Raw genomic sequence first — 26,273 nt, 5'->3', positions numbered from 1 at the left:
GAGCGGGCTGAGGGTGCTGGCTGGAGCTGGGCCAGCAAGCCCTGGGCGCCGACCGTGTGCTGGGCTCTGGGTCCTGCAGGGAGCATAATTATGCCCATTTCATAGATGAGAAAACTGAGGCCAGAGAGGGTAGGTGGCTTTGCCAAGACCACATAGCCAGAATATGGAGGAGCTGGGTTTGGAGCCAGCACCCAGCCCTGATGGGGCCTTTGGCAGAGGCCTTGGAGAAAGCCCCGATGCCACACTTCCTGGTCTCCATCAAAGTGCCCTCCTGCCCCAGTCACTGTCGTGAGGACTCTGCCCTGAGCCAGCCAGTGCCCTGTGGCAGGCACACTCGTTGCACGGATCCTGGTGACAGCCTTGTGGGCCTGGTGTTTTGTCCTCTTTCGCAGGTGAGGACGCCAAGGCTCAGAGGGGTGAGGTGCTTGCCTAGGCTCATACAGCGAGGTGCTGGGGGCAACTTGGAGCCAGGCTGTCAGATCTGGTGCCCCCACCCCAGGCTATCTGCCTCCCCCACACGGCGGTAGCAGCGTGTGATTAGGAGAGCAGCCGTAACAGGCAGACCTGGGCTCCACCTAGGCCACTCACTGACCACACGATCAGCAGCTCTTGGTTTTGATTTCCTCATCTGCAAAATGGGATAAAGCCGGTTATCAGAATTAAATGTGCTCCTGGCCCATGGAGACGGGCACTCAGGAGCTCACATCGGAGGGTTATCATCAGGGGTCCTCCCTGGTGCTGGGCATTCCGGGGGAGGCCTGGGAGTGTTGGAAGGCCTGAGGGGGCCATGCTGGGCCCTGCGTGGGGCTGCAGGCCGTGTCCAGGGACAGGACGAGGGATAAGACCACGGGAGCCCAGCCAGCCTGGTTCCTGAAGGAGAGCTGGTCTGGTGGCGAGAGGGCAGCAGAACGAGCCCCGAGGCAGCCAGGGCAGGACGTGTGTGTGTGTGTGTGTGTGTGTGTGGTACACTAAATGATCTCTGGGCTTGTGCCCGGCGGGCCTGCCCTGATAGCAGGCCCTGTGTGAGGTGTGGGTGGGTGCCCCCTCTGTGTGCGGGGTGAAGCCCTTCTCGCTTCAGGGCTCCCCCCTCTCTGCCAGGTGGAGGCTGCCTGAGGGTGAGTTGAGTGGCAACAACCAGTCCTGGGATGAGGTATGCAGAGACCGTGTGAGTCACCCCGGAGGGGGACGCAGGCTAGAGGGGGTGGCGGGGGGGCCCCGCCCTCGGTGCCCCCCACCTCTGTCCCTGGTGCTCCAAGGCGGTGGGCTGTGGAGTGTAAACCTCTGTGCCCCCACAGCTTTTCTGTATCTGCAGGGGCCTGTGTGAGCCTGTTTACTTGTGCTGGTGCTCCATTTCACAGATGAGGACAACCGAGGCTCAGGAAAGTCGAGGAGCCTGTCTAAGGTCACGGGGAAGTTGAGTGTCAGAGCCCAGGGCTCCTGTGTGGGTGACAGGTGAGGGGGTGATCAGTAGGTGACATGTACAAAGCCCCACTGTGAACTAGACCCTGTTTTATGGGCTTCATAGCTCATTTATCTTTCAGGACAACTCCATTCTATGGAGGGCCATACTGAGGCTCAGAGAGGTTAAGTGACTCTCCTGAGGCTACACAGCTGGTGGGTAGCAGGAGGGGAATGAATCCAGCCTGGCCTCCCTGTCTCTGGTGCATGGGACAAGGGGGACACAGGTCAGCTCTCAGCAGGAGCCTCTCCATGGGGTCCCCTGGGGAGCCTGGTACTCCAGCGAGTGATTCCTGCTCCCTGGGCACATCTAGGCCTGTGCTCCTACAGTGGAAAGGAGATGGCTTTCCTGAGTGTGGCAGGAGGAGGCGTGGGGGCCTTAGGAGGATACCTTGTCCCTTGCATGGTGGAAAATTCTAAAGCCTCGGCTCCCTGCTGTGTCCCCGTGTCCCCCATTGGTATTCCGGAGATGCGGGTGCGTCAAGCTGTTACTGCTCTGACCTCCAGCTCCAGCTCCCCGGGCAGAGCGTCGGACCTGCATTTAGATGGCCCCTGTCCGCGCGGCTGGCTGGCAGGGCTGGCAGCTGGAGTCCCAGGGCTGGGGCACCTCTTCCCTCTGGCTCTGCGACATCTCTAGACTCAGCTTCTCAGGCTGTAAACAGAGGGTCTGAGGGGCTAAGGGAAGAGCTCGGCCACCTGGAAAGAGCTGTGCTGCCTGGGGGCTGGGGGGACCTGGTGCTGCTCATTTTTCTGGGAGAGTAGAGAGGAGGTTTGCCCCAGGGCACCCCCAAGATCCAGAACCCCCAAAGGGGAGGCCACTGGAAGTGCCTGCTCCCCTTTCTGCTGCCCACCACGCCACCACCGCCCACCCCCCCCCCCCAGACCTTGTCTCCTTCCGCTCTACTTCCAGTCTCTGCTGCAGTCCCAGCAGCCTCCTCCCGGCCCCTCTGACACTCCAGGCACAAGCTGGCCTCAGGGCCTTTGCACTGGCTGCTCCCTCGGCCCGGAAAGCTCTGTCCCCGGTGGTCGAGGTGTCCTCCTCCTCAGGGCACTTGGCTGCCTTCTCAGCAGCACGCTTCAGAGGGGCCTCTGTGTCCCAGCGTGTCCCCAGCTCAAAACTCTCTGTTCCCTCTTTCCTGCTCCAGTTTTGTTTTTTTCTTAAAGACTCATTCTTTGTCTTCTTTCTTTCTTTCTTTCATTTGCCTGTGTTGGGTCTTAGTCCTGGCACGCGGGATCTTCACTGTGTCATGGGAGATCTTTAGTTGTGAAGCATGGACTCTGGTTTTGGCTCACGGGCTTAGCTGCCCTGCTGCATGTGGGATCCTGGTTCCCTGACCGGGGATTGAACCCACGTCCCCTGCATTGCAAGCCAGACTCTCAACCACTGGACCACCAGGGAAGTCCCGTTTTTCTTGATAGCACTTGACAAGTACACTTTTATTTGTTTATGGTCTGTGTCAGCAGAGCTTTTTTTTTTTTGCCTGTTTTGTTCTCTGGTGCCTCCCCAGCGTCTAGCACAGTCCCTGGCACAGCATTCACTTAGTAAATGTTGGTGGGATGGGTGATTGATCGTGAAATTCAGCCAGCTACTCCCTTCGTAAGCCCTTCTTCCTATCCAGGCCTGAAAGGTTGCTCTCCCAGTCCACAGAAAGGCAGATGGAGGCTGACAGAGCACAGGCTTCTGGGGTCAGGCTGCCCTGGGACCCTCTCCTCCCCTCTGCGCTCCAGCTACCCCCAACCCTATCCTGACCCTCCGAGGACAGAAATCCTTCCCACTGCAGCGCCTGCCTTGGGATGCTTCATCGTGGCCTGATGCCTTCCCCGGAGGACAGGAATAGGAAGACAGCCTTCCAGACCCTGCTCGAGTCTCCCCACTGGCCTGGACTTCACGGATCTATTTCACATCCGCTGGGTACTCAGCCCCCGTGCAAGGAAAGGAGCGAGGCTGTGGGTCCTGCCAGCTCCCAGCGGGCGTGGGAAGAGCAGTGCCCAGTCAGACCTGGCACCGTGCCCTCCTGCAGGAGGGGCCGGGGAGACTCTGGTTGAATAAGTGAATGAAGGGATGTGATGATGCGTGTGTGGCGGTGAAGAGATAAATTCCAGGGCCGCAGGGGTCTCGCACGCTTGGATAAGTGGGGAGGAAGGAGGGGGCGTGCCAGGTGGGGGAACAGCGTGAGCAGGGGCCTGGAGGAGGAGGGAGCAGACAGATGGGACCCCAGTGAGGGGCCTGGCCTGGTCCTAGTGGCCGTGGAATGGGGACCCATGTGAGGCGGAGCTGAGCAGTTTCTTTCAGGCCAACCTTGCCTTTAACAATTTTTTTGGCCCTTGGAGTTGGTGTGTCCACTTGCCATGTCCAAATTCCTTAGGGCCCTGGGGAATCTTCTCTGCCCATCGTGGCGGCTCTGAGCCAAGGTTCCCTGCAGACTTGCTGACCCACGCAGGCCTGTGATCTTCCCCTGGGATTGGCCTCCTGGGACCCCAGTCACCCCTGCCCCAGTGCCTGCTGAATTTCTCCTACTTGGCTGGGCCCCTTGAGGCCAGGGAAGGGTAGGACCCCTCCCTCCTTGGCTGTGTGCGCCTTGCCCTCCCTCAGACATGGCAGGGCCTCCGCAGATGTTTGTAGAATGAACAGAAGAGCAGCCCTGTGCTCTCAGGCAGGTCACTGCCCTTCCGGGGCCTCCGTCTCTCATCTGTGACAGGAGCGGCATGTCAGCTCACCTGCAGGGTTGGCTCTGACAGCCGGCAGGCTGGGTTCCCCTAGTCCAAGGTCTCTGGCTCCAGGCATCCTTCTTGTAAGTAAAGGCTCATCATGGGGGCACTTTGGGCTTGGTCTTTTGGTTCATGGATTGGGGCCAATTGCACGGAGACAGAGCCTGGAGCGTGTGACCTTCTCACTATCAGTCAGGTGAAACGTGGTTGAGATTAGCCGAGGTTGGGGGGAGCCGGAGGCAGGGAGGGGTCCTGCCACTGGCTTTTTGGGTTGGTGTATATGATGGCTGGTAGCATCTTCCTGGAGGTAGAACTCAGCCTCGCCACCCAGGGACCTGCAGCTGGGGCCCAGCGTCCCCTGCCCACTGACCATGCATTTTCCAAGGATGTGGGAGTGGGGCGGGCCCTTCTTTGGAGCCAGTTCCCACCATTCTAACTTATCAACCAGGTTGCCCCAAACCTGAGACCAGTTGTGTCTCCTGCCCGTCACCATACTGTGGCTGGAAGTTAAGTGGACTTGGCTTGGGCACCCTGCTCTGAGCCACGTGGGCTCCCATGTGCCATCTGTGTCTCCTGGCCTCCTGGGAGATTGGCAAGGTGCTGGCACCAGTGTGACTGCTGTATGATGGCCACGTCAGTCTCTGTCCTGCTATGAGGATAAACCCTGAGCTGCCTGGCTGCCGTGGGGACTTCGCCTGTCCGCTTTAATTTCTCTGCCCTCTGGCCTTTGGTGCGAGGCTGGCACCTCTTGATTTTGTGAGTCCTGTGGGTTGGGTGTCACCAAGCCACCTCTCCTCTCTCTCTCTGACTCATCTCTGATGTGTTTGCCCTGACTTATCACGACGGGGACATGCTCCCACCCGAGTTCGCCTCTAACCTTGATGGGATTGGCAGGAGGAAGGAGATAGTAGATGCCGAGCCCTTTTCGCTCCGACTTTGCACCCCTTCCCTCTTGGACAGTTCAGTTTATTCACTCAGTCGTGTCCAGCTCTTTGCGACCCCATGGACTGCAGCACGCCAGGCCTCCCTGTCCCTTGACAGGAAGCAACTTTTTCTTTCACTGGCCTTTTCTGTGGAACATTTGAAGATTACTTCTGGGTCTAACGTTTCCCTTCGCTGGTTGCAGCCCCTTCGTGGCTTCGGCCTTCTTCATGCCATCTTCCCCAGATGGTGCAGTAGGGTGGGGGGCTTAAGAGCCACCATGAACCGTGCCACCTTGAGCAGTCACTTAGGGGCTCTGGGCCTCAATTTCCACCTCATTCAACGGGAAAGTTAACAGCACTTTCCTTCTGGCTCTCCATGAGCATTAAATGAGTTAATGTGTGTAAAGCGCCGGTGCCATTGGTGCCTCGAACTGAGCACTGAGCACTGAGCTGCTGGAGTTGCCGCCGTTGCGATTATTCCCCGGAGTGGGGATTGTGGTACGGGTCCAGGTTCGAGTCCTGGCCCTGCCTTTGGGTGGCTGTGTACGTCTCTGAGCCTCAGCTTCATCCCCTGTGAGGGTGATGCTGCAGAGGAGACCCCCAGTGTGGGCCTCCTCCACCTCTCTTGGTTTTTCCATCCTCACCACATGGGGGTCTGGGTATCACTGGGTTGGCCTCTGGCTTCCACTCTGCCTGTGTTCTTGGGCCCAGACCTGAGCCCACAGGGTAGCCACACACACAGCACCTGTTTCCTCAGATCATTTGGCCTCTTTGGTTGTGTTACCTCTGAGGCTTTTGATGAGTGAATCTCTCAGCCTGGTTTGAACCCCACTGTCTTTGAGTTAATTTCCTGCCCTTGTTTCTTCCTCCTCCCTTTCTCTGAGCCTCTGCACTGGGAGCACGCTGGGTTCTGTCCTCCCAGGCTCCCATGTTTAGGGATCCCTTCTGACGTTTTCCCCTTTGTTAAAGAGCAGGTGGCAAAGGCGTTGACTTTTCCCTGCCCCCACTCAGAATTGATGCTTCTGAACTGTGGTGTTGGAGAAGACTCTTGAGAGTCCCTTGGACTGCAATGAGATCCAACCAGTCCATTGTGAAGGAGATCAGCCCTGGGATTTCTTTGGAGGGACTGATGCTAAAGCTGAAACTCCAGTACTTTGGCCACCTCATGCGAAGAGTTGACTCATTGGAAAAGACTGATGCGGGAGGGATTGGGGGCAGGAGGAAAAGGGAATGACAGAGGATGAGATGGATGGCATCTCCGACTTGATGGACGTGAGTGTGAGTGAACTCCGGGAGTTGGTGATGGACAGGGGGGCCTGGCATGCTGCGATTCATGGGGTCGCAAAGAGTCAGACACGACTGACTGAACTGAACTCAACTGACCCAGTTTGGGCCTTGACTTCCAGAAAGCCCTCTTGACCTCCTTGCTGACTACTGAGGTTGAACCTGTTTTCCTATCTGAGGTCCCAGTTAACTCCCAGCCCCCTACTCTGGGCTTCTTAGGGGTGTCATCAAAGCAAGCCCTAGCCCCCATTTCCCTGCAGCCCTGGGACACTGTGAGCTCATGGCTTCCTTCTCTCCTGTCCCGAGGCTCCTTCTTCAGGGGCTCCTGAGTGTCCCAGGAGGGCTCTGGTCTCAGCGTCACCCCCTAGTCCAGCGTCACCCCCTACTCCTGTGTGACCTTAGACAAGTCACTGCCTCTCCCTGAGCTTTCCAGTTCTTCGTGAGACCAGGCAGGGGCTGCGCACCTTCTTCAGTGGGCACGTGCATGTTGTGGACACACGGAGGGATGTCTGCAGCTATTTCTCCCCCTTGTTACCCTGTGTCATCCACCCCGCCCTCTTCCCAGAGCCTCTGAGCCCCAGGCGCTGCCTCTTGCGCCGGCCCCTCAGCCAGCGCAGCCTGGCCTGTGTGAAGCCTGCTGGACCTCCTTGTGTTTTAATATGCAATTTTCCAGGGAGCATTTCATTAACCACTGCAGCTGCTGGGCCCTGGCCCCAGCCCCTACACAGGCGCCCTGAGAATTGTCCCTGTTTTATTGAGGAAGTGGCCGAGGCCCAGGCTGCCTGCAGGCTGGCCTTCGCAGCGTGTCAGAGGCAGAGATTTGCATTCAGGTCTGTGTGACTCCAGAGCCCAAGGGAAGGAAGGAGGGAGGGGCCGTCCTTTCGATGATGTCTCATCCAGCTTCTCCCGGCAAGCACTGCTGGGTCAGTCAGATGGACAGACCTCAGAGGATGACCCCACCCCCTCAACACACACAGGCCAGAGGTTCTCTCAGGACCAGGGAAGGAGTGGGGGTGGGGGGTGGGAGCAGCTTCTGTGATGCGGAATGTGAGTGTGATGGGAGTTACTGAGTCACGTGTGGCTGTGGATGAGCCTGCGAGGGGCTCTGTCTAAAAGTGGGTGTCACAGGGCCTGGAGGTTGGGAGGAACGCATCCTCTTTTTAGTGATGGCTTCCCTCAGGCTCCTGGGGTTTTCAGGGACTCAGAAGAAGGGAGTCCAGGCCTCCAGATCATAGAGCCTGCTCTGTGGGGATGTGGCCGGCGAGGAGGGCAGTGGGGGCACTTCTTCAGCCCTTTCACCCCTCATTTCTATGCAGTAATTTATTCATTTGCTGGAAAGATATTTATTGAGACCCTACTGTGTGCTGGGCATTGAGCCAGGACATGGGGGATACAGCAGTGGACTAAAGAGATGAGGATCCCTGATCTTGTGAGCTCACTTTTGGGGACAGGGATAGAGGCAACTTATTGTAAACAAGCAAAGGCTTCACCATATAATAGACTTTCAGATAAGAGCTGATGGGCATTGCCATAAAGAAGAAGAAAGCCGCATAAGTAGACAGAGAGGGCAGGAAGGGGAGACTGTCATGGGGCGGTCAAGGAAGGCTTTTCTGCAGAGGGGAACTTTGGGCAGAGCCCTAAATACAGTGAGGGAGTGAGCCACGCAGAGATGTGTGGGAAGAGTGACCCAGGGAGGGCTCCTCACAAGTGCAAAGGCCCTGAGAGCCTTCCTGGTACTTGGAGGATAGCCAAGTGGCAAGAGCAGAGTGAGCGAGGGGCAGAGAAGTGGAAGAGGAGGGGAAGGTCATGGGGGCCTCCTGGCCTTTCTGAGGTGTTTGGCTTTTGATTTGAGTGAGATGGGAGCCGTGGGAGGGCTGTGAACAGAGAAGAGATGTGGATGGGCTTGGGTTTACTAGGATTCCTCTGGCCACTGTGTAGGGAAGAGACTCTGGGCCTGAGGCAAGAAGGCCAGTGAGGAGGATACTGCTGTCCTCCAGGCGAGACATGATGACCAAGAAGTGGCAGTGGTGAGAAGGGACAGGTCTAGGGTATGTTGTGAAGCACTAGCCCTCATGTCTTGCTCCCAGGTTGTGTGTGGGCAGAGGGGAGGAGAATGGCCCAAGTGCCCCTGGATTCAGCACCACGGACAGCACCAGCACCAGACCCGGGGGAAGCCCTGGTTGGCTCGGGTCCCCAAGAATGGCCAATCCCTGGATGCTGCTCGGAGTCTCATCTGTAAAGTGCTGGTCCCTTCCCCTCAGTTTTGTTATAAACTCCTCTTTTAGCCAAATATGTTTATTTCTGGGCATTGCTGTGAATCCTTTTTGTGATGAGGCAGATCTGAATGCAGTTATATAGCTGGGATGAGGTTTGGAAGCAGTTGTTTCCAAAAATCTTTGCATCTGGCCAAATTGTTCTTGTACAGGGTTGGGGGGTGGGGTGAGGTGGGGGGGTGCAGAAAGGTAACTGGGGGAAAGGGGAAGGGGAGCTTCCTTGAAGAGCGACTGGTAAGAGGAGAGCCTTGAAGAACCGTGGGCCTGTCCCAGAGGAGCAGCAGGGTACTCTGGGTAGGGGAGCTGAGTGACTCAACTTGGTTCTTCATGATGCCTTCCTTCTGAGAGTGAGGAGGGGGCTGCATTCCTGACAATAAGGTGGGTGGGCCGCCTCATGGCAGACAATGCTGACCCTCAGGCCTTCTATGGACTTGCCGTGTGTCTGGAGAAGCCACCATTCTTTGGCTCTAAGTTTCTCCATCTGTTAAAAGGGGATAATTGCGTTCCTTACTGTGCTGGCTATTGTATGACAAAAGTGGGTGGATTAGCCATCAGAAAGGCTAAGAAAGGGCTGAAGGGGTGAGGGGCTGCCTCTGTGGCCTCAGACCCCCAGGGTGAGCACTTGGCCTTTTCCTGGTTGGCTGCTCCCCCACCCCTTGTGACCATCATCCTCGTTCTCCCTGACTCGCATGGTGTGTTACATCTGTGCCCCGTTTTGCTGTACACAGAGTGATCATATGGATATTCTATGCAAATTCTCATTTTTAATGAGCCAGAGGAAAGCTAACAACCATCTTGCAGACGTCTTGGGGCTCAAGGGAGGCCTTGGGATGGGGGAAGAAGCAGGACAAAGTGACAAGTGAGAGGAGAGAGGAGGGAGGGAGGGGGAAGGGGATAGAGTGGGTGGGCAGGACGCAGTAGGGGCCATGGGTGGGGTGAGGGGAGGGGAACAGGCTCTGTTTCCCATCTCTCAAAACTGCTCTGCCTGCCCTGTTTTAAGACGGGGAAACAGGCTCAGAGAGAGGTGGCAACTCGCCAGACACCCTAGAAACTGGGAGAGAGACACACACAAAGGCAGGGGAGAGGGAGTGGATGAGTTGGAGAAAGGGAGGCATGCGGGACCAGGCTCTGGCTTATGGGGCTCGGTTTCCTCCTCTGTATAATGGTCACAGCGCCTAAGTCGTGGGCTGACTGGGAGGGGCTAATGAGAGAACAGGTGCAGACATTGCTTGACTGAACAGTGTTGCCAGAATGCGCGGGCCATGGACTCGTGTGTGTGAGGGGGAGGGGGCAGGGGACTGGGTGGGGAACCAGGGAAAGGAGGGCAGAGGGGCAGGAGCTGGAGACGGGGTACGAGGCCTTCTGCACATAGGCCAGCTCCTAGTTAGTCCGTTTGCTCATTTGTACATTCATTCATTTATTCTTCAGCAGCTGTGGTCTAATTCATAGACGGAAGTCAGCTTCCCAAGGGCAGGATTCTCATCTGTCCTATTCATGGCTGTCCCCACAGCATCCAGGGCAGCACCAGGCACTGGGAGGACCTTAGTAAATCATTGCTGAATCAGTGGATGCTCTGTGCTCAGCAGTGGGCCCAGCAGTGGGCCAGGAAGTGTGCCCGGCAGTGGCCACTCCCTGGAGGCATCTAGTCCAAAAATTTCCCTTCCCTGTGCTACATGCAGTACCTGAGTTATTGGGATGGTTACGGGCACCCAGCAGAGAAGGAGCCTGGGGACACCTATGAAGACTTCCTGGAGGAGGAGACCTGAGCTGAATCTTCAAGAACTGACAGGAGCTGACTTGAAGGAGTCTGGGAAGGGGAATTGGGCATAAAGCAGAGGGGACAGTCTGGTGTTGGGAACTGCAGGTCCTGTTGGAGGCAGGGAGCATGGAAGATGAGGCCACAGGGCTTCGGGACCCAAGGGAGGTGAGGTGAGAGCCAGTGAAGGTGGGAGGGAAGGGCATGCTGGGGTGGGATGGGCTTTGGTGGGGTGGTGGGTGATCCGGCTGGGCAGGCTGAGGTTGTCATGCTGGCCTGGGGCTCTGGTCTGGTCAGGTGGTGTCCACAGGAGTCAGGGATGGGGCACAGGGGATTCGAGCCTGAGAGATCAGCTGGCTGCTGCCTCAGGTGACGCTGGACCTGTCCCCGGGATGTGGAGGCAGCCTGGAGAGGGGCCAGCACGGCATCTCTTTGACTGCCTTGAGCAGGTCACGAGCCTCTCTGGGCTCTGGTTTAGATTTTAGAAAGGACCTCTCAACTGTAGGCGGTCCCACCCTGGCCAGAGTGCCTGGGGTGTGTTTAAATGTCAGTGTAAATATCACAGTGGCTCAAGTCCCCTCTCATACTTAGTGCCCAGAGTCCCAGGATGTCCTTTTGTATTGCAACACGGGACCATCTCTTACTCTGAAAAATGTCTAGCCCCAAAGGCCTATTGAGAAAAATCGGTAGACTGTTGAGTCCTCTGCCCCAGCTCTGGTGTTCCACAGAGAGGGCAAGATCAGCCGAGCACCCATCCCCACATCCCCTCCCCAGGTGCCTTCCTGAGACCCCCTTTAGGGCTGCTCCCGGGATCCAGGCTTGGAGTCCCCTTTCCATCCCTCCCTGGTCCCTGTCTCCCCACTCCCAGATCTGGCCAAGCAAGCTCGCAGGCTGTGGGGCTCCAAGCTTTTCCCCAACATCATCAGGAGAGCCTGGGACAGGTTTTGGGGAGGGTGGGGTGAGCACTTCTCCAGCTCAGGGTCACATCTGGGCCTCTGGCCCTGACCTTTGTCCATGAGCTCTTGCTAACCCGAGTCACAGGCAGCTCAGAGCCTAAGGAGAGCCTCCGATGGTCCACAGGGCCGGCTGGGGTCTGCTCTGTCCTCGCCACACCCCTCCACCACGGCCAGTCTCAGGGGCACACTCACACCAACTGTCTGTCCTTCTTCCCAGTCGAGGGGTCAGCAGCCCCGTTTTTTGGCTGAGGAAGCTGGAGCCTCACCCAGGGTACATCCAGAGCTGAGGCTGGGCTCAGCCCCCCGTTCCTTCCACATCCTGCTGTTCTGCCATCAGAAGGGTCGGCTTGAAGAGCCCGAGTCAGGCTCCTGTTGGGGAGGGGGCAAGGCCTGGTGTGGGAAGGTCCAGGAGGACTTCATTACCCAGTGCCTGCTTGGGGCACCTTGGGAGGGCCTGCCGCCGGCGGGGAGACATACTTGGCCTGCCTGGGTAATTACATCTCAACATTTCATTTTGCTTGTCAGTTTCCACTTCCTGGGGATGTGGGCTCCTAAATATTTCATCCCAGTCTGCAGCCTCCTGTTGCTCTCCCGCCAAACCGCAGGCCCGGCTACCAGGCTGGAGCTGGCCAGAGGTCATCTTCTGCATGCCCCTGCCTCTCAACAGATGTCCCTACCACCAGCCCAGAGCCGGCTTCTCTTCCCAAGGGGTCTGGGGTGAAGAGGCCAGGCAGACAACATTGCCAGAAACTAGAGTCGGTTCAACCAACACTGAACACTTGCTATGCTGGAAACCAGGGAGTAGGGAAAGACAAAAACACAGTCTGCCCTTGAAGGGGTTTATGGGCTGATGGAGAAAATGATCAAGTGTTACAAGAGCAAACGTTTATTGAGTAGCTGTGTGCTGGGCACTGTTACATATATTAATTGAGTTTTTCTTCATGCTTTACTATGAGGAGATGAAGCTGAGAGAGGTGAGTAACTTGTCCAGAGTCACAGCTAAGAAGCAGCAGAGCAGGATCCGAACTCAGGCAACCTGCCTCCAGCCCTCATGCCTTAAAGCGCAGGAGTTACTAAACCAGAAGCCTAGGCAGAGGATGGCAGTTCCAGGGGAGAGGGGTGTGGTGAGAGCCTGGGTGGGTGGCAGCACATCCCCACTGCGGGAGCATCTGGGGTGTTTCGTGGGGGAGAGGTGGAGAAGCGGAGCTCCAAGGCAGGGCTGGGCAGGTGCGAAAGCAGACGGATTTTCCTGCAGGGGGACCAGCCAAGGCTCCAGGGTAGGGACGTTCAAGTTGCCTCGGAGAAAGTGGTCTCGCTGTAGAGTGGGGAGTTGTGAGGCCAGGGAAGGGGCTGAAAAGCTGCTCTGTGACTTCACCCTCCAGGCGTATCGATGGAGCTGGGGGTCTTGTTCTGAAAGGGGTTTTTCAACAGAGGACTCTGAACTAGTGCTCAGCAGTGCTGGGTCTGAATGACTGCTGACCAGCCCAACTTGCGATGTGAAGCTTGGGCAGACTCCTTTCCCTCTCTGAACCAACTCTGAGAAGTCGGTGGGATTCCCTCAGCTGAGGAATACTGGGGAATTCCTCAGTATTAGGAACTCAGAATAGCTGGGGACTTCCCTGGTGATCCAGTGGCTACGACTCCATGCTCCCAAAGTAGGGGGCCCCGGGTTTGATCTCTGGTCGGGGAACTAGATCCTGCATGCCGCAACTGAAGACTTCAGTTCAGTTCAGTTCAGTCGCTCAGTCATGTCCGACTCTGTGACCCCATGAATCCCAGCACGCCAGGCCTCCCTGTCCATCACCAACTCCCGGAGTTCACCCAGACTCACGTCCATCGAGTCAGTGATGCCATCCAGCCATCTCATCCTCTGTCGTCCCCTTCTCCTCCTGCCCCCAATCCCTCCCAGCATCAGAGTCTTTTCCAATGAGTCAACTCTTCGCATGAGGTGGCCAAAGTATTGGAGTTTCAGCTTTAGCATCATTCCTTCCAAAGAACATGGCCAGATACATAAATATTAAAAAATTAATTATTATTGTATATAAAACAAGAAGAATGCCCAGGATGGCCACTGAGAGTAGAGGAAGGTGGGCCCTAGGGGGCTGGGTTGGGGCAGGGGTCTCCTAGCGGGTGGTCTGGAGCAGGCCGGGGCTGGAACCAGACACCTCCCGTGCCTTCCCCAACAGCCTCCCCCTCTACCTCCTGCCTCCAAACACCTTCGCTTCCTTCTCTCTCTCTCTCTCTTTTTTCTCCCAGCTTTTCTCGCTTCAGAGGTGTTTTGCCTAAATGGGTTTGTGTTAAGATATTAGGTCGATCACTCAGCAAATTTCCCTCTGCTCAGAGCTGCGCACCATGAATAATGCAGCTCTGAACAGCCCTTGCTGCCCAGCAGCCTCCCAGGGAGGGGGCGGCAGCACTCAGCTCGAGGGCTCTGAGCCCCACAGCTGCCCTGGCTGGTCCCCCTGCAGCCTGCCTCTTCCCGGTCCCCAAAATATCCCCCCAGGGGCCGGGCTGTCCATGGGTGATCCCTTTAATCCTCACAACACCCCTGACACATCTGGAGGGTGGCGAGCATGCCGTCCCATTTTACAGATTCAGAGGTTCAGAGAGGTTCAGAGAGGCTGGGTGACTTGGCTGTCATCATCACATAGGGGCCAGACGTGGGACGAGGGCCTGTCTGTGCCCAGCCTTGGCCCCCGTGTCACAACACGCTGGCTCTCTGATGGCGGTGACCCTGCACCCACAGGTCCAGCCCGGGTCTCCCCAGGGGCAGGTGGGCATGAGTGGACGGCCTGCTTGCAGAGGGAAGATGCGGGTTTCTCCCAGAGCCGGGCACTGAGGCAGCCGGGCGGGTAGTTGCTGGGTGACAGTTGCTGTCCCCCTCCCCCAGGGGCCACCCCAGCCCCTGCCAGCACCCCCAGCCAGGCCCCCGTGCACCGGTAGCAAAGGTGAGGTGTTGATGGTGCTAAGAGTTGGCTGGTGGCTCCAAGGAGGTGTGGGCAGCTAACCTGCGTGTCTGGGTCTGTGGCTGTGTGTAGGGTGTGACTTGCGGAGGTTGGGTGTGGTGAGTGTGGTTGTGTGAGGCGGTGTGGTTACTGTGTGAGCTTGTGTTGCTGTGATCTTGTGTGGGGTGGCAGTGATGTGTGGTTTGTGACTTTGTGAGGGTGTGTGTTACCACGTGTATGGGCGGGGTGGGGAGATGAACTGAGAGTGTTCGGGAAAGGAGGGATGTGTGTCCTGCCTTGGACAGTCCCTGGGCCTCTAGGCTCGGGCCGCGGATTCTGCCCAGCAGGTTCTGTCCCTGCAAACAGTGGTCAGTGTCGCCTGGTGTCTCTGGCCCCCAGAGCATCCTCACAGCCCTGGGTCCTGACGAGGTCCCTGGCCATCGCCTTTGCAGCCCCACCCCCACTAGGACTCGCTCACTCCCCAGAGGCTTTGGCTCCCGGAGGCTGACCCCGGCTTTCACAAATACCATTTGACCCTCACTCTAGCCCCACCAGGTGGAGTTTTTTTAAGTCCTGCCCTATTTTACTGATGGTAAGCTTGATGCTCAGAGAGGCTAAGTAACTTGTCCGAAGTCACACAGCCAAGGTCTTCCCTGGTGGTCCAGTGGCTAAGAATCTGCCCTCCAGTGCAGGGGACACAGGTTCGATTCCTGGTTGGGAAACCAAGATCCCACATGCCTTGGGGCGACTGTGCCCACACACCGCTACCACTGAGCCTGTGCACCGCAATAAAGACCCAGCACAGCCGAAAACAAGCAAACCCCAAAAGAGCAGTCACACAGCCAGGAAGCAGCGGAGTGGACTTCCCTTTTGTCTCGCAATGGCGGGGAAGAGGAAGCTGAGAGCAGGTGTGAGAGCCATGCTTTGTACGGACCTTTGGTGGGGAGCATCATGGGGACCCTGCAGGTGGGAAAGCGGGGTCATTGTCCCTTGGTACCTGGGTCTTCCTGGCTCCGGCCAAATCTCTCCTAGTGAGCCCACTGTGTCCCTTTGGGCCGGAGTTGCCCTGCCCTCCCCGGCCCTGTCTACTGGCCCAGCTGTCTTTGGTCCTGGGCCTTTGGAGCCCTGCCAGTTTGCACAGCTATCCTGTACTTCTCCACTTGTTCTTCTGCACGTGCATTTCTTGAGCACTCATAACAAGGAATTTGCATCCAGGTGGAAAGGTAAATTCCCGGCAGAAGGCAGGACTGAGAGAGAGGTCCCAGTTTGCCTGACGCCCACGTGGGCTTGGAACTTGCCAGTGCGTACTACAGGGCAGGCCCTGTGCCTGGATGACCTTTGCAGCCCAGAGCCTGGCACAACGTGGCTGCCCAGTGCCGGTAGACACGTAGACATCCGGGCACTCCGTGTGACCAGGTGGTGCTCAGAGGGGAGGTCACAGTGGGCTGAAGGGGTCAGGGAGGTTCCTAGAGGAAGTGGGCAGGTTTGAGCAGGTGGCCACTTCAGATTCCTGCAGCGCCTCCGCCCCCAGGCCGGTGCCAGCAGCTCCTGGCCTGCTGGCCCTCCCATCCCTGTAGTCGGGTGCTCCGTGGTCCATTCATCTGGCAAGCGTGGGTCATGGCCTGTCGCAAGCAAGCGCAGCGTGTGTGCTGGGCACCGTGAGGGCCGGAGCAGAGACAGACGGGGAGGAGGTAAGATGAGCGAGGGAGGCGGACTGAGGGGGCGGCCCCTGCAGAGGAAGGCCTGATGTGGTCAGACGGCGGGTTTTGTTGGGACCAGACCTGAGGGGGAGATGTGGGCCTTGCATGCCACTTGTACACATGCACACGTGTGCACTCACGTGCACACGCACACACACACACACACACACACACACACTGTGAGAGGAAGGAGGCTGGAGTGGTGGTGGGGAGAAGGGCTGGCAGTGGGAGCAGAAAGGGGTGCTGGTCGTGAGCCAGGCTCACCCCCCGCCTCCCACCCCGGAGAGCCCTCGAGCCCTGGCTGGAGCCAGAGCCGCCCCTCGCTGCCTGCCCCCAGCCCCAGCCCCCCTGGACAGCCACGGGTTAGGGGGCTTCTCCAGGGCCTGGACGTCTCCCCGACCTCAGATGCCCTTTCAGCCACAGCTCTGCTTCCTGGAATCTGCTGCACGGCTCCGTTTCCTTAGACCAGGGCTTCGTTCCTGGTTGAAAGCAAAAGCAACACGATGTTGGTCACTGATGCCTCTGAAGAGCTCCCTCTCCTGAGAGCAGGTGTAGGGAGGGGGTCTGACTTTGGAGAGGGCGGGGGAGAAGAGAGAAGAGGGGCTGGGGGGAAGAACTCCGTGTGCGTCTGTGTGTGTATGTCTGTGTGTGTGTGACTGTGTGACCCCATATAGTCCAGGGTCTCCCCCAGCCTCCCTCCTGCCTTTCCCCTTACCTCTCTCTCTGCCAGGAACCCAGGGAAGCTGAGGAGGGGACCCCCTCCTTGGGTTGTTTAACAACCCCCGTTTTCTCTGTGTTGTAATTTGCTGCCTTCACATTTTGCCTTAATGTAGATTTTTTCCACTTGGTTTCCTAGCGTTGGTCTCTCATTGTTTTTCTCCAATTTTAAATTTGAAAGGCCAGAAAAAGAAAGGGAGAGACAGAGAGAGGAGACGAGCCCAGTGTCCCTGGGCTCCTGTGCTGTTGGGCTGCAGGGAAGTTTCTCAACTCCCTGGAGGGGGTTTTTGCCCAGCCTAGTCTGGAGCCCAGAGCCCGTAGTGCTGTTTGGGATGAGGGAGCAGCCTGGCTTGTGGAATGGCACCCTCGGGTGCCAGAGCAGGAGGGCACAGGTGCTGAGTCCCCTGGGATCTGTGGGCATGGTACATGTCTCAGTCATCTCGCTGCCCACTGCCTATGGGCTGGCTGTTTTGCTGCTTCCTGGCAGGGGCGGGCCTCCTGGTGAGTGAGATAAGGAAGGAAGAGGGGGCGGTGAGAGGATTCCCAAGCCTGGAGGATGTGACGGAAGGCGCTGCAGAGGCACAGGGGAGCCCAGGTCCTCAGCTGCCCCATACCTGGGTGAGCCTGGGCAGAAGCAGGCCAGTCTGGGGGAAGGCCCCTTCTTTCTGCCTTCTCTGGGCCACCAGGGTTGTCCACAAGTTGGCGGGCCCTGAAGGCAGGGGGTCTGGGGGCTGCTTGGAGAGACTGGGGAGGACTTATTCAGATGGGTGAGTAGAGAGAGTCCCATCCCGTGGGGGCAGGGAGGTGCCCAGAAAAGAAGGGAGCTGAGCCTGGTGAGTCAGTGATCAGACTGTGTAACCCACGTCCCCTGGGGCATTAGGAGCGCAGTGGGAGGTAGACACAACACAGATATATCAGCTGGACCCAAAGAATACCGGGAAAGGTCACCAGACCACAAATAGAAAGGGCACAGGGACCACAAAATACAACAGGAAACCCGTGTCAGGTTTCACAAGTGGAACTTCCACATCACGTTCAAGTCAGGGCAGGCGTGTGGGGCCTGGCGGAGGTGCAGGGTTCCAGCGCCAGGGGAGGGCTGGCCAGGAGAGAGCCTGTCCTCAGTGGGAGGCGGGATTTCAGAACCGGGAGGGCAGGCCGTGGGAGGGCGGCCCCATGTGCCTTCCCCGCAGCGCCCCGTGGAGGCCTCCGGCCCGGGAGTGGCCAGGTGGCCCCGTGTCGTGGATGAACAGAGGCTCGGGATGGCACGTGTGGGGACTAGGCTGCCTTCTCTGTCACTGTGTCTGCATGTCTGGTCTGCCTTGGATCCTGAGGTGCACATTTACCAAGCATTTACATGTTGCCATATTGGCTTCTGATTATTTCCAAGAAATAAAACAGGGATCATGCCTGGAAGCCCTCCTATGGAGCCCTCAGTCTTGTTCCATCCCTGCCTCCCTTGAGGTGCCCACACCCTGCAGGGGCTGGGGGTCCCTTCTTGTCTCAGTCGTTCAGCAAGCATTTATGGAGAACTAGTGTGTGCCAGACACTGGGGAGATCGTAGTGTGTACAACGGAAAATCTCCTGCTCTCTTGGAGCTTTTGCTCATATCTATGCGTGTGTCCATATATAAGACATTGTACTATATGTGGCCTTTAATTTCCACATGAAAGGGACAGAGAGTGGTGCACCTTGCTTTATCAGTCAACTTTGCATTTTCAGGGTTTTGTCATGAGAGCTGTTTTATATATCTTAGCTACATAATATTCCAATCTTCCTTTGGAAAATATTTAGGTAGTTTCCATGTTTTCACTGTTTCAAACAGTGCTGCAGTGATCATCTTTGGGCGTATCTCCTCGCGCCCGTGTGCGAGTTTCTCTGGGAAGAATGTGGAAGGGGATGTGCTGGCTTGTAGGGTTCTAGACTCCCTGGCTCAGGCTGCCTTCAGTCTCCTCGCTCCCTGAGTGCTTGGGCCGGGAGCTCTCCAAGGTCCTGACTGCTCCCTTGCGCTCAGAAGCTCCTGGCACGAGCTTGTGGCTTCCTGCCCCTGGCCCTGCGTGGAGGCACTGGCTGGGCAGACGGTGGAGCTTGCAGCTGGCACAGGGCAACTGGTGCCTGCCATGGGGCTGGGGCTGTGTGTGGGGTGAGGGGCTTGCCAAGGGTGACCCAGAAGGGCCTAAGTGGGCCATGGGGAGCACTAGACTCCTCCATACCCCTCTTTTTATGATCCTGTTCCTGGAGCCTGGGAGAGGTGAAGTGTTGCAGCCTCTGTGCAGAGATAGGACTTGGGCGCGTTCCTTGCTGCTTGGATTTAATTTTATTACATTTGCTCTCAGTACAGACTCATGGATTCTTATTTTATCCAAGGAGAGAGACCATGGGACAAAGGAGTGGGGGTGCAAAAAATTGCCCCCACCATGGTAGAAGGGTTTGGAGAGGACTTCCCAGGGGTGTGCTAGCCATGGTCTCCACAGTGATGGGGCTTCAGAAGCAAGGGCTGGATACAGGAGGACTGATGTGGTTGGTGTAGGACTTGGGGTCTTCCCAGAAGTGGGGACGGGCTGCAGTGGGTGGGGCTAACAGAGACCCAGCGATTGGAGCCTTTCCTTCCTCTGCCCAAGGGAGGCTCTTGACACAGACCGGGATTACAGACCCACCAGCTGGCTGTGTGACCTCCATCAGGCTACTTAGCGCCTCCGAGCCTCAGTTTCTGCATCTGTAAGATGGGGCTATTAGCACCTGCCCCAGACACTCAGTGAGTGCCAGGCATGCAGTGGGTGCTCAGTAAATGTGGGTCCCTCTTGTACCACCGCAGTCCTCTCTGGCTGTGGCAGGGGACAGGAGCACTGTGGAGCCAGATACTGTGCTACTTACTCCTGGAAGCTTGTGTCACCCTGGGAGAGCCTTGGTCCTGTGCTGCAGTCCCCTGAGCAGCCAAACTGACAATCAGGCAGTGACACCAAGGGGCCCAGAGGGTGCTTGGTTCCTCCTTGTGGGGCCAGTGACACCACTGGGTACTTACCCCAGGGCAGGCCCTGCGCCCAGACATGTGCATGGGCCCTAGGTGCCCCCTGGCCTTGGTGGCCGGTCATGGCACTGGACTGGGTGAGAGGGTGGCCTCTGGAGGCAGCTGGCCTGCACTGAAACCCTGCTCTCTGCATGACTGTGTGACCTAGGGGAGCCACTCAGCCGCTCTGTGCCTCAGCGTCTCATCTCTAAACTGGAACTGTGCTGGCCTTCCCTCGCAGCCCAGTGGCCAAGACTCTGCACTTCCAATGCAGGGGGTGCAGATTTGTTCCCTAGTTGGGAAAATAAGATCTCATAGACCACATGGTGTGGCCAAAAATAAATAAATAAGCTGGAGTTGTGCTGATGATATTGACTTCAGATGGGTGAATCTATGCAAAATGTGCAGCGTAATATTCAAAGGCACTAGACACTATCAACATTCAGTGTTACTCTCTATTTGAAACTTCCCAGACTCCCCTCAAGTCCCCCAACTCTTGCAGTTGTAAGAACATTGCTTCCCGCTTAGACTCTCTCTCATCTTGAGTACCTTGTGACTTGCTGACCAGACTGTGGTCACCTGAATCTTCTTTCGAAGAAGAAGCTAAATGAAGCCTGCAACATGTACCGCGGGGTGGACCCTCTTAGGGGAGCATCACCCAGAAATGTGACTGAACCTAAGAGTCTCTGCCTCTTTGAGAACAATTGCTCCCACTCTCTGCCTCCCTCCCCTCTGCCCTCTGGCCCCCTCCTCCCTCCTGGAGCCAGGTGGCTCGTCCTAACCCCCTGTCCAGCCTCCTCCTCTTGTCCATCTGTCTCCCCAGATGGGGGGAGAAGTGTAGCGATTGGCCCACTTTCTAACTGGAAAGGAACCATATGGAGGATTTAGCTGGAAGCTGAGTGTCTGCCCGGCCGCTGTTAGGGCAGGGCCAGCGCTGGGGGCAGGAGACTGGCTCCCGTCGGTTCTCTTTGTGAGCTGGGACTGGGGGGTCCTGGTCCTGCCCCCAGACCCCACTCCCTCCCTCCCCCAGGAGCCCCTCTAGCCATGCTCTTCTGTGCTTGGTGCCTCTGTGGGCATCCTAGGACCTGAGGTTCTTGTTCTGCCTGGAAGGGGCAGAAAGTAAAGGAGGTGGGCGCTGGTCAGGGTGGGGCACAGAGGATGTGGCTGTCTCACCTGCTACACAGAACCAGGGGCCCATTTCCTGACGACGCAAGAGTGAGCCTGTGTCACGTGGCTCCGGGCCTTGCGGGTGCCGGGCACAGAGCAGCCCCCTTCTTGAGTCGTTTCCTCAGCTCGCCTTGTTTCCTCAGCATGCCCTCTCCCCACCCCCAGCTGCTCAGGCCTCCTGCCACTAAAACTCAGCCGCTCAACTCAGGGCCACCACCCTTGGGCAGCCTTCCCTGGTTGCCACCTACCCCCCTGAGTAGAGGGCCCTCCCTGGGCGGAGCTGGGTGCTGGCCCCTCTTCCTCTGGGTAAAACAGGTGGGTGGTGTCTCCCCACACTGGGGATCCTTGCAGCCCATCCTCCTCACAGAGGTGCGTGGAGTCTGCTCAGAAGGCTCAGGTGACCCCGGCCTGGACTGAGAGGATGTACGGAGGCTCGGGGGTGCCCAAGGGTGGCAGCCAGGTGCCCGGCCAAGGTGGGTAGTTTGGCTGCGACCCAATAGGATTCTGTGTGAGATGGAGCTGGGCTGAGGCCCTTGAGTGGGACCCGGAGGAAGGCAATGGTCTCAGATAAAGGATCCGCCTTCATCAAGAATACTCCTTCAACCTTTTCCATCAACAGAGCCCTAACTCTGCCACCAGAGGTGCTGGACGTCCTATTCCCTGGGGGCCCCACTCTGTATCCCAGTGGGGCAAGGGACTGTGTGGCTTTGGGCAAATCACTTCTCTTTCCCAAGCCTCAGTTTCCTCATCTGTCAAATACAGTTGATACTAAAAATGGGTCCACAGGAGCTTTTGTAGCAGGAGATGAGGGGAGATTGAGTTAACATGAATGCTGCCGGCACCCCCGCCAGCACTGGGGAGACACAGCTGAGGCCGGGGACTGCCCGGGTGAGGTGGAGAGTGCGTGCAGGGTTTCTGTGAGCCACGCAGCCTGGCTGTGAATCCCGGGGTGTGTTGACTGCATCCTGGTGGCGCCTGCAGGCTTGGGAGCTTCTTGTAGAGGAATGAGCTTGAGAGGTAGGCAGGCCTTGGGTCCCCTTCCCTAGGATCCAGCCAGGTAGGCAGTGGCCAGAGAGAAAGGAATGACAGAAGGCCCCTAAAGACCTTCTGATCCCAATCAGAGCTCCTCCAGCCCCTCCACCAAAGCAGTCCCTTAAGAATGGCCTTCCTGGGCTCTTCTAAGCTCCCTGCTGGGAATTTGGTCCTAAATAAGATGGAGGGAGACTGGGTGTCATCGCACTCTGTTGGGTCAGGGAGCAAGCTGGAGAGCCTGCATACTGAGTGGCCAGTGAGTGCCCAGAGGGGAACTTAGGAACGCCCGCATATGGGCAGTAGCTGGGTTTGCAGCAGCACTGCCTGGGATGTGCAGGCACAAGTCAGCGACCCTGCACGCTGCCCTTACGCAGGGGCCTGATGGTGAACGTGGGGCTCAGGGTCAAGGGTCCTGGTAGGTGTGTGTGGATGTGGGTACCAGAGGCACTAATGGCCCAAGGAGGGCAATTTGTTCTCATTCTCAGATTTGGGCCTCCAAAAAGTCTTATGAGGTAGTTACATCAAAAAAGAACCAATGTTTACTAAGCACTTACTGTGTGGCAGATATTACTATATATGCATGAACTCCCTTAGCTTTATAACAGCCTTATGAAATAGGTGGTATTACTATCTTTACAGATGATGTATTTGAGACAACAGAGAAGTTCAGTAACTAACCTGAGATCACACAGCAGTAAGCAGCAGAACTGAGATTTGAACCCAGGCAGTCTAGCTTTAAGCCTGATACTATATTGCTTCTTGCTAGCAACCTATTTTATAAAGAGAGGCACAGAGAACTTAAGTGACGTGTCCATGGTCACTCAGCTTGGTGGAGCCAAAATTTGCACTGTGGCTGTTCTGACTGCACAGCCCATGCCGGATCGGGACCTGGGAGCAAGTCTTGCCAGGGGACCGTGAGTAGCCCCCAGGAGTGTGAGTCTCAGGGGAAGACCCTGTCTGCCCCAGGCCAACCGCTGCCCTTCCTGCAGGGGGCGTGTGCATCGCCCAGTCCGTCAAGATACCTCGGGAGCCCAAGCCTGGGGAGTTCGACAAGATCATCCGGCGGCTCCTGGAGACGTCAAATGCCAGGGCGGTCATCATCTTCGCCAACGAGGATGACATCAGGTGAGGACAGGCAGCAGTGGGGCAGGACTGGGGAACCAGGGACCCCTGCTGGAGACCTTCCTGGGCAAGCCTGACCCACCCTGGGGTCCAGAGAGGTGGGGTGACCCAACGAGGCGGTGGTGGGGAGACCCCTCTGGCTGGGGCACAGGCTATGGCTCATGGACTCCCCTTCCTTTCCCCCTCCCGTTTCCTGCATCCATTCTACCAACTCAGGATGGTTAGTGGGTCCTTTTACAGAGGGGCTAAGGCCATGGGCTTGGGGTGAGAGCCCCTGGGTGGGAATCCTGTTCTTCCTCCAATTAGCTGTGTGACCTCAGGCAAGTTTCTCAACCTCTCTGGGCTTCTTTTCTGCTTAAAAAAAAATGGAGCTAATGAAGCCTGCTTGATAGTGTTGCTGGAGCACTGAATGCAGGAATGTGCATAAACGAAGGCGCAGAGGCTGGCAGGAGGTAGGGGTGGCTGTCTCTCAGCCCCTCCGTCCTCCCTTCAGCGAGCTCAGAGTAGTGGGAAGAGGCCTGGGCTGTGGTTCTAGTCCTGATCTGGGCACACACTCATGTGGGCAGTATCATCCCCTCCCTGGACCTCAGTGTCCACATTTGCAGAGTGGGGGCAGGTGGGCTCCAGGTGCCAGAACCATGTGGTACAGACACCCTGGAGCAGTCCGCCTCCCTGCACACCTGCCCCCAGGTCCTGAGTCACAGGTCAGAGTCTCAGGTGCCCTTAAAAGATGACCCCTGAGCACCCTTCCTAATGCACTTCCCTTCTTCCTGCTCTTTCTCTCCCTTCCACCTCTTTAAGACTGGATGTCATGGCCAAGAAGGGCTGGCCTCCTTGATTCCCTAGACTGAGGGGGAGACACAGCTCCTGCTGAGAATCTGGTCAGGGAGTCACGCCCTGTGTTTGCAGAGGAGATGTGGTCTCCCCAGACCACCTCCCTCAGACAGCTGGCCCACCTGCCCACCTGCCCACCTGCCCAGCCCAGCTAGCCCGGTCCACCCTGCCTCCATGCGGCCCCCTCCCCATTACTAATCAGCATCCACACTGGGTCCACTCTTCTTTCCAAAACTCTTTCCCACTTGGAAAGACCTCATCCTGGACTCCTGAGTTGCAGCAAAACAGATTCTCTCCCAGGAGATATTGCTGGGTGCCAGCAGGGATGGAGGGAATGTTCTGGAAGGTCATTAAGGCCTCCAAAGCCATAAACACCAGCTCTAATGGGTGTTTTTCAGGCAGCAAAGGTCCAGGGTGTGGGAGTCCTCAGGGTCCAACTGGCACCCCTGAGCTGCTCCCAGTCCCCACAAAGCTTTCAGGGTCCCTAAACTCTGGCCCTGGGTGTCCCTGTTGCCACAGGTAAGCTGGCACCTGGAGCAGGAGGAGCTCCTTCCGAGCTCTTCGCCTCCCTTCAGTCAGTCTCCACCCCCGCCCCCACTCCCATGTCAAAGCACAGCACTACTCGGGGCCCCCACCCCATCCAGGGACACACCCCACTCGCAGCCTCCTGAGTGGCTCTGAGGGACCCATACGCGGGGAGGGGAGACGAGGGTGCCCGGCCAAGGGTCCCAGACAGGGGTCACCTAGGGGGGAGGGGGGAAGGGCCTTAGACTGACCCCCTGAGCATCTGGGCAGGGTATGTGGGGAGAGGGGCTCCTTGCTGGAAATCCACATGCATTTTCAGAAGCAAACAGAGGTAAAAATAAACCCAGGTGACTTTGCAGAGATGGAGCCTTGGGAGCTCTGGTCATCTCTGGCTGGCCGGATGCAGGCGGTATTAATAGGGCTGCGGTGTGGGTTCTGAGAGCAGCCTCGCCTACAGTTAGGGGCCTCTGTGGGGGCTGCAGCAGCCTTGGTGAGGAGGGCAGGTGTGGGCCCTGGGGTGAGGAAACATGTTTCTCCCTGGCAGTCTGAGGCTTCCTGCCCCAGCTGGCCGCCTCCTGCACAGGTCCGGCAGTAGCCCCAAGCCCCGCCGTCTGTCCTGGCTTTGTCCATGGGACGGGCTGGCCAGTTTCTAGTATCCTGGCTTCTCACTTGCTGTGTGATCTTGGGCAAGCTGCTTGCCTCCTCTCTGCTCCCGTCTATCCCCATGGGATGAGATACATGGCGGGGAATTCTGCCCAGTCCTTCCTGTTTTTCTCCTTCTAGAAGATGTCTCTGAGGGGCCACTTAGTTCAAGCATCCATTAGCAATGACTGAGCGCCGTTGTGGGCTGGACCGTGCGCGGGGCTCCAGGGCCCCTGACTTGACTAGGACCACTGTCACTGTGGCCTGGGTGGCGGTGGGGAGCCCCTGGCTGCCCGCACCCTTTCATCCATCTGCGAGGGCAGTGGGGAGTGGTTCTTTGAAGCACCTGGACTTTTGGCACAGAAGGAGGTGGGGTGCAGAGGGGGACAGGTGTTGGTGTGTGTGTGTGTGTGACAGTGGCTATAAATGTGACAGAGGGCCAGGGGGTGTGGGTCTGGGAGCCTCAGAGGACAGGGCTTAGGCAGATGTGTTTCTGGGGACCTGAGTCAGACATGGTGCAGGTCCAACCAGAGGGAAACAGGCATGGTCTTGGCGGGGACAGAGGTAGCCCCAGGGGTAGGAATGGGTCTGGGAGACCACACTGGGCCAGAAGGCAGCTGTGGACCCAGGGCACAGGCAGGTATAGGGATGCAGTGTGGGTGAAGGGCAGCCGTGGGCCTGTAGGTAGGTGTGGATCAGGGCAGCAGGGACCCGGGGGCCTGGGAGTCCAGGCGTGGGTGCTGGGGTGGCTGTGGGCCCCGGACTCCTGTGGGTCAGGATGGAGGATCCAGGCAGAGGCTGCAAGGGGGTCAGGAATGAGCCCAGGGTAGGGCAAGTGTGGCCAGGGCAGGGAGCCTGTGGGCAGACACGGTTGGGCTGGGCTGGTGCGTGTCCCCACAGGCGTGTGCTGGAGGCGGCACGGAAGGCCAACCAGACTGGCCACTTCTTCTGGATGGGCTCGGACAGCTGGGGCTCCAAGATCGCCCCTGTGCTGCACCTGGAGGAGGTGGCCGAGGGTGCCGTCACCATCCTCCCCAAGAGGATGTCCGTGCGAGGTAGGCCCGGCAGCCACAACGGCGCGCCCACCACCCACCCCCTGCTCCATGCACCCCACTCTCAGCGTCACCCTGACGGGTCCTTCTTATCATCCCCCCACACTGTCCCTCTCCAGCTCCTCGTCTTCCTGCACCCTCTCTTCTTCCTTGGCTCCCAGCTTCTTTGTGCTC

The 26,273-nt window shown here is 57.7% G+C and overlaps 1 protein-coding gene across 3 annotated transcripts in view; it reads left to right on the top strand.

Moving 5' to 3' along the window:
- Positions 1–26,273, top strand: part of GRM4 (glutamate metabotropic receptor 4) — a 114,996-nt gene that overhangs the window by 54,141 nt on the left and 34,582 nt on the right. For all 3 annotated transcript variants that reach the window (XM_086370625.1, XM_086370622.1, XM_086370623.1), the window contains exons 4-5: positions 22,914–23,049; positions 25,948–26,102. In XM_086370625.1, the coding sequence (XP_086226751.1) occupies positions 22,914–23,049; positions 25,948–26,102 (291 nt within the window). The remainder of the gene's footprint in view (positions 1–22,913; positions 23,050–25,947; positions 26,103–26,273) is intronic.

This window comes from Bos grunniens, chromosome 23 (assembly GCF_055505025.1).
Source record: "Bos grunniens cultivar Pamir isolate PY7600 chromosome 23, Bosgru_T2T1.0, whole genome shotgun sequence".
Taxonomy (NCBI): Eukaryota; Metazoa; Chordata; class Mammalia; order Artiodactyla; family Bovidae; genus Bos; species Bos grunniens.
Note: the sequence above shows the minus strand (reverse complement) of the source record. Positions and strands in the feature narration are given on the sequence as shown.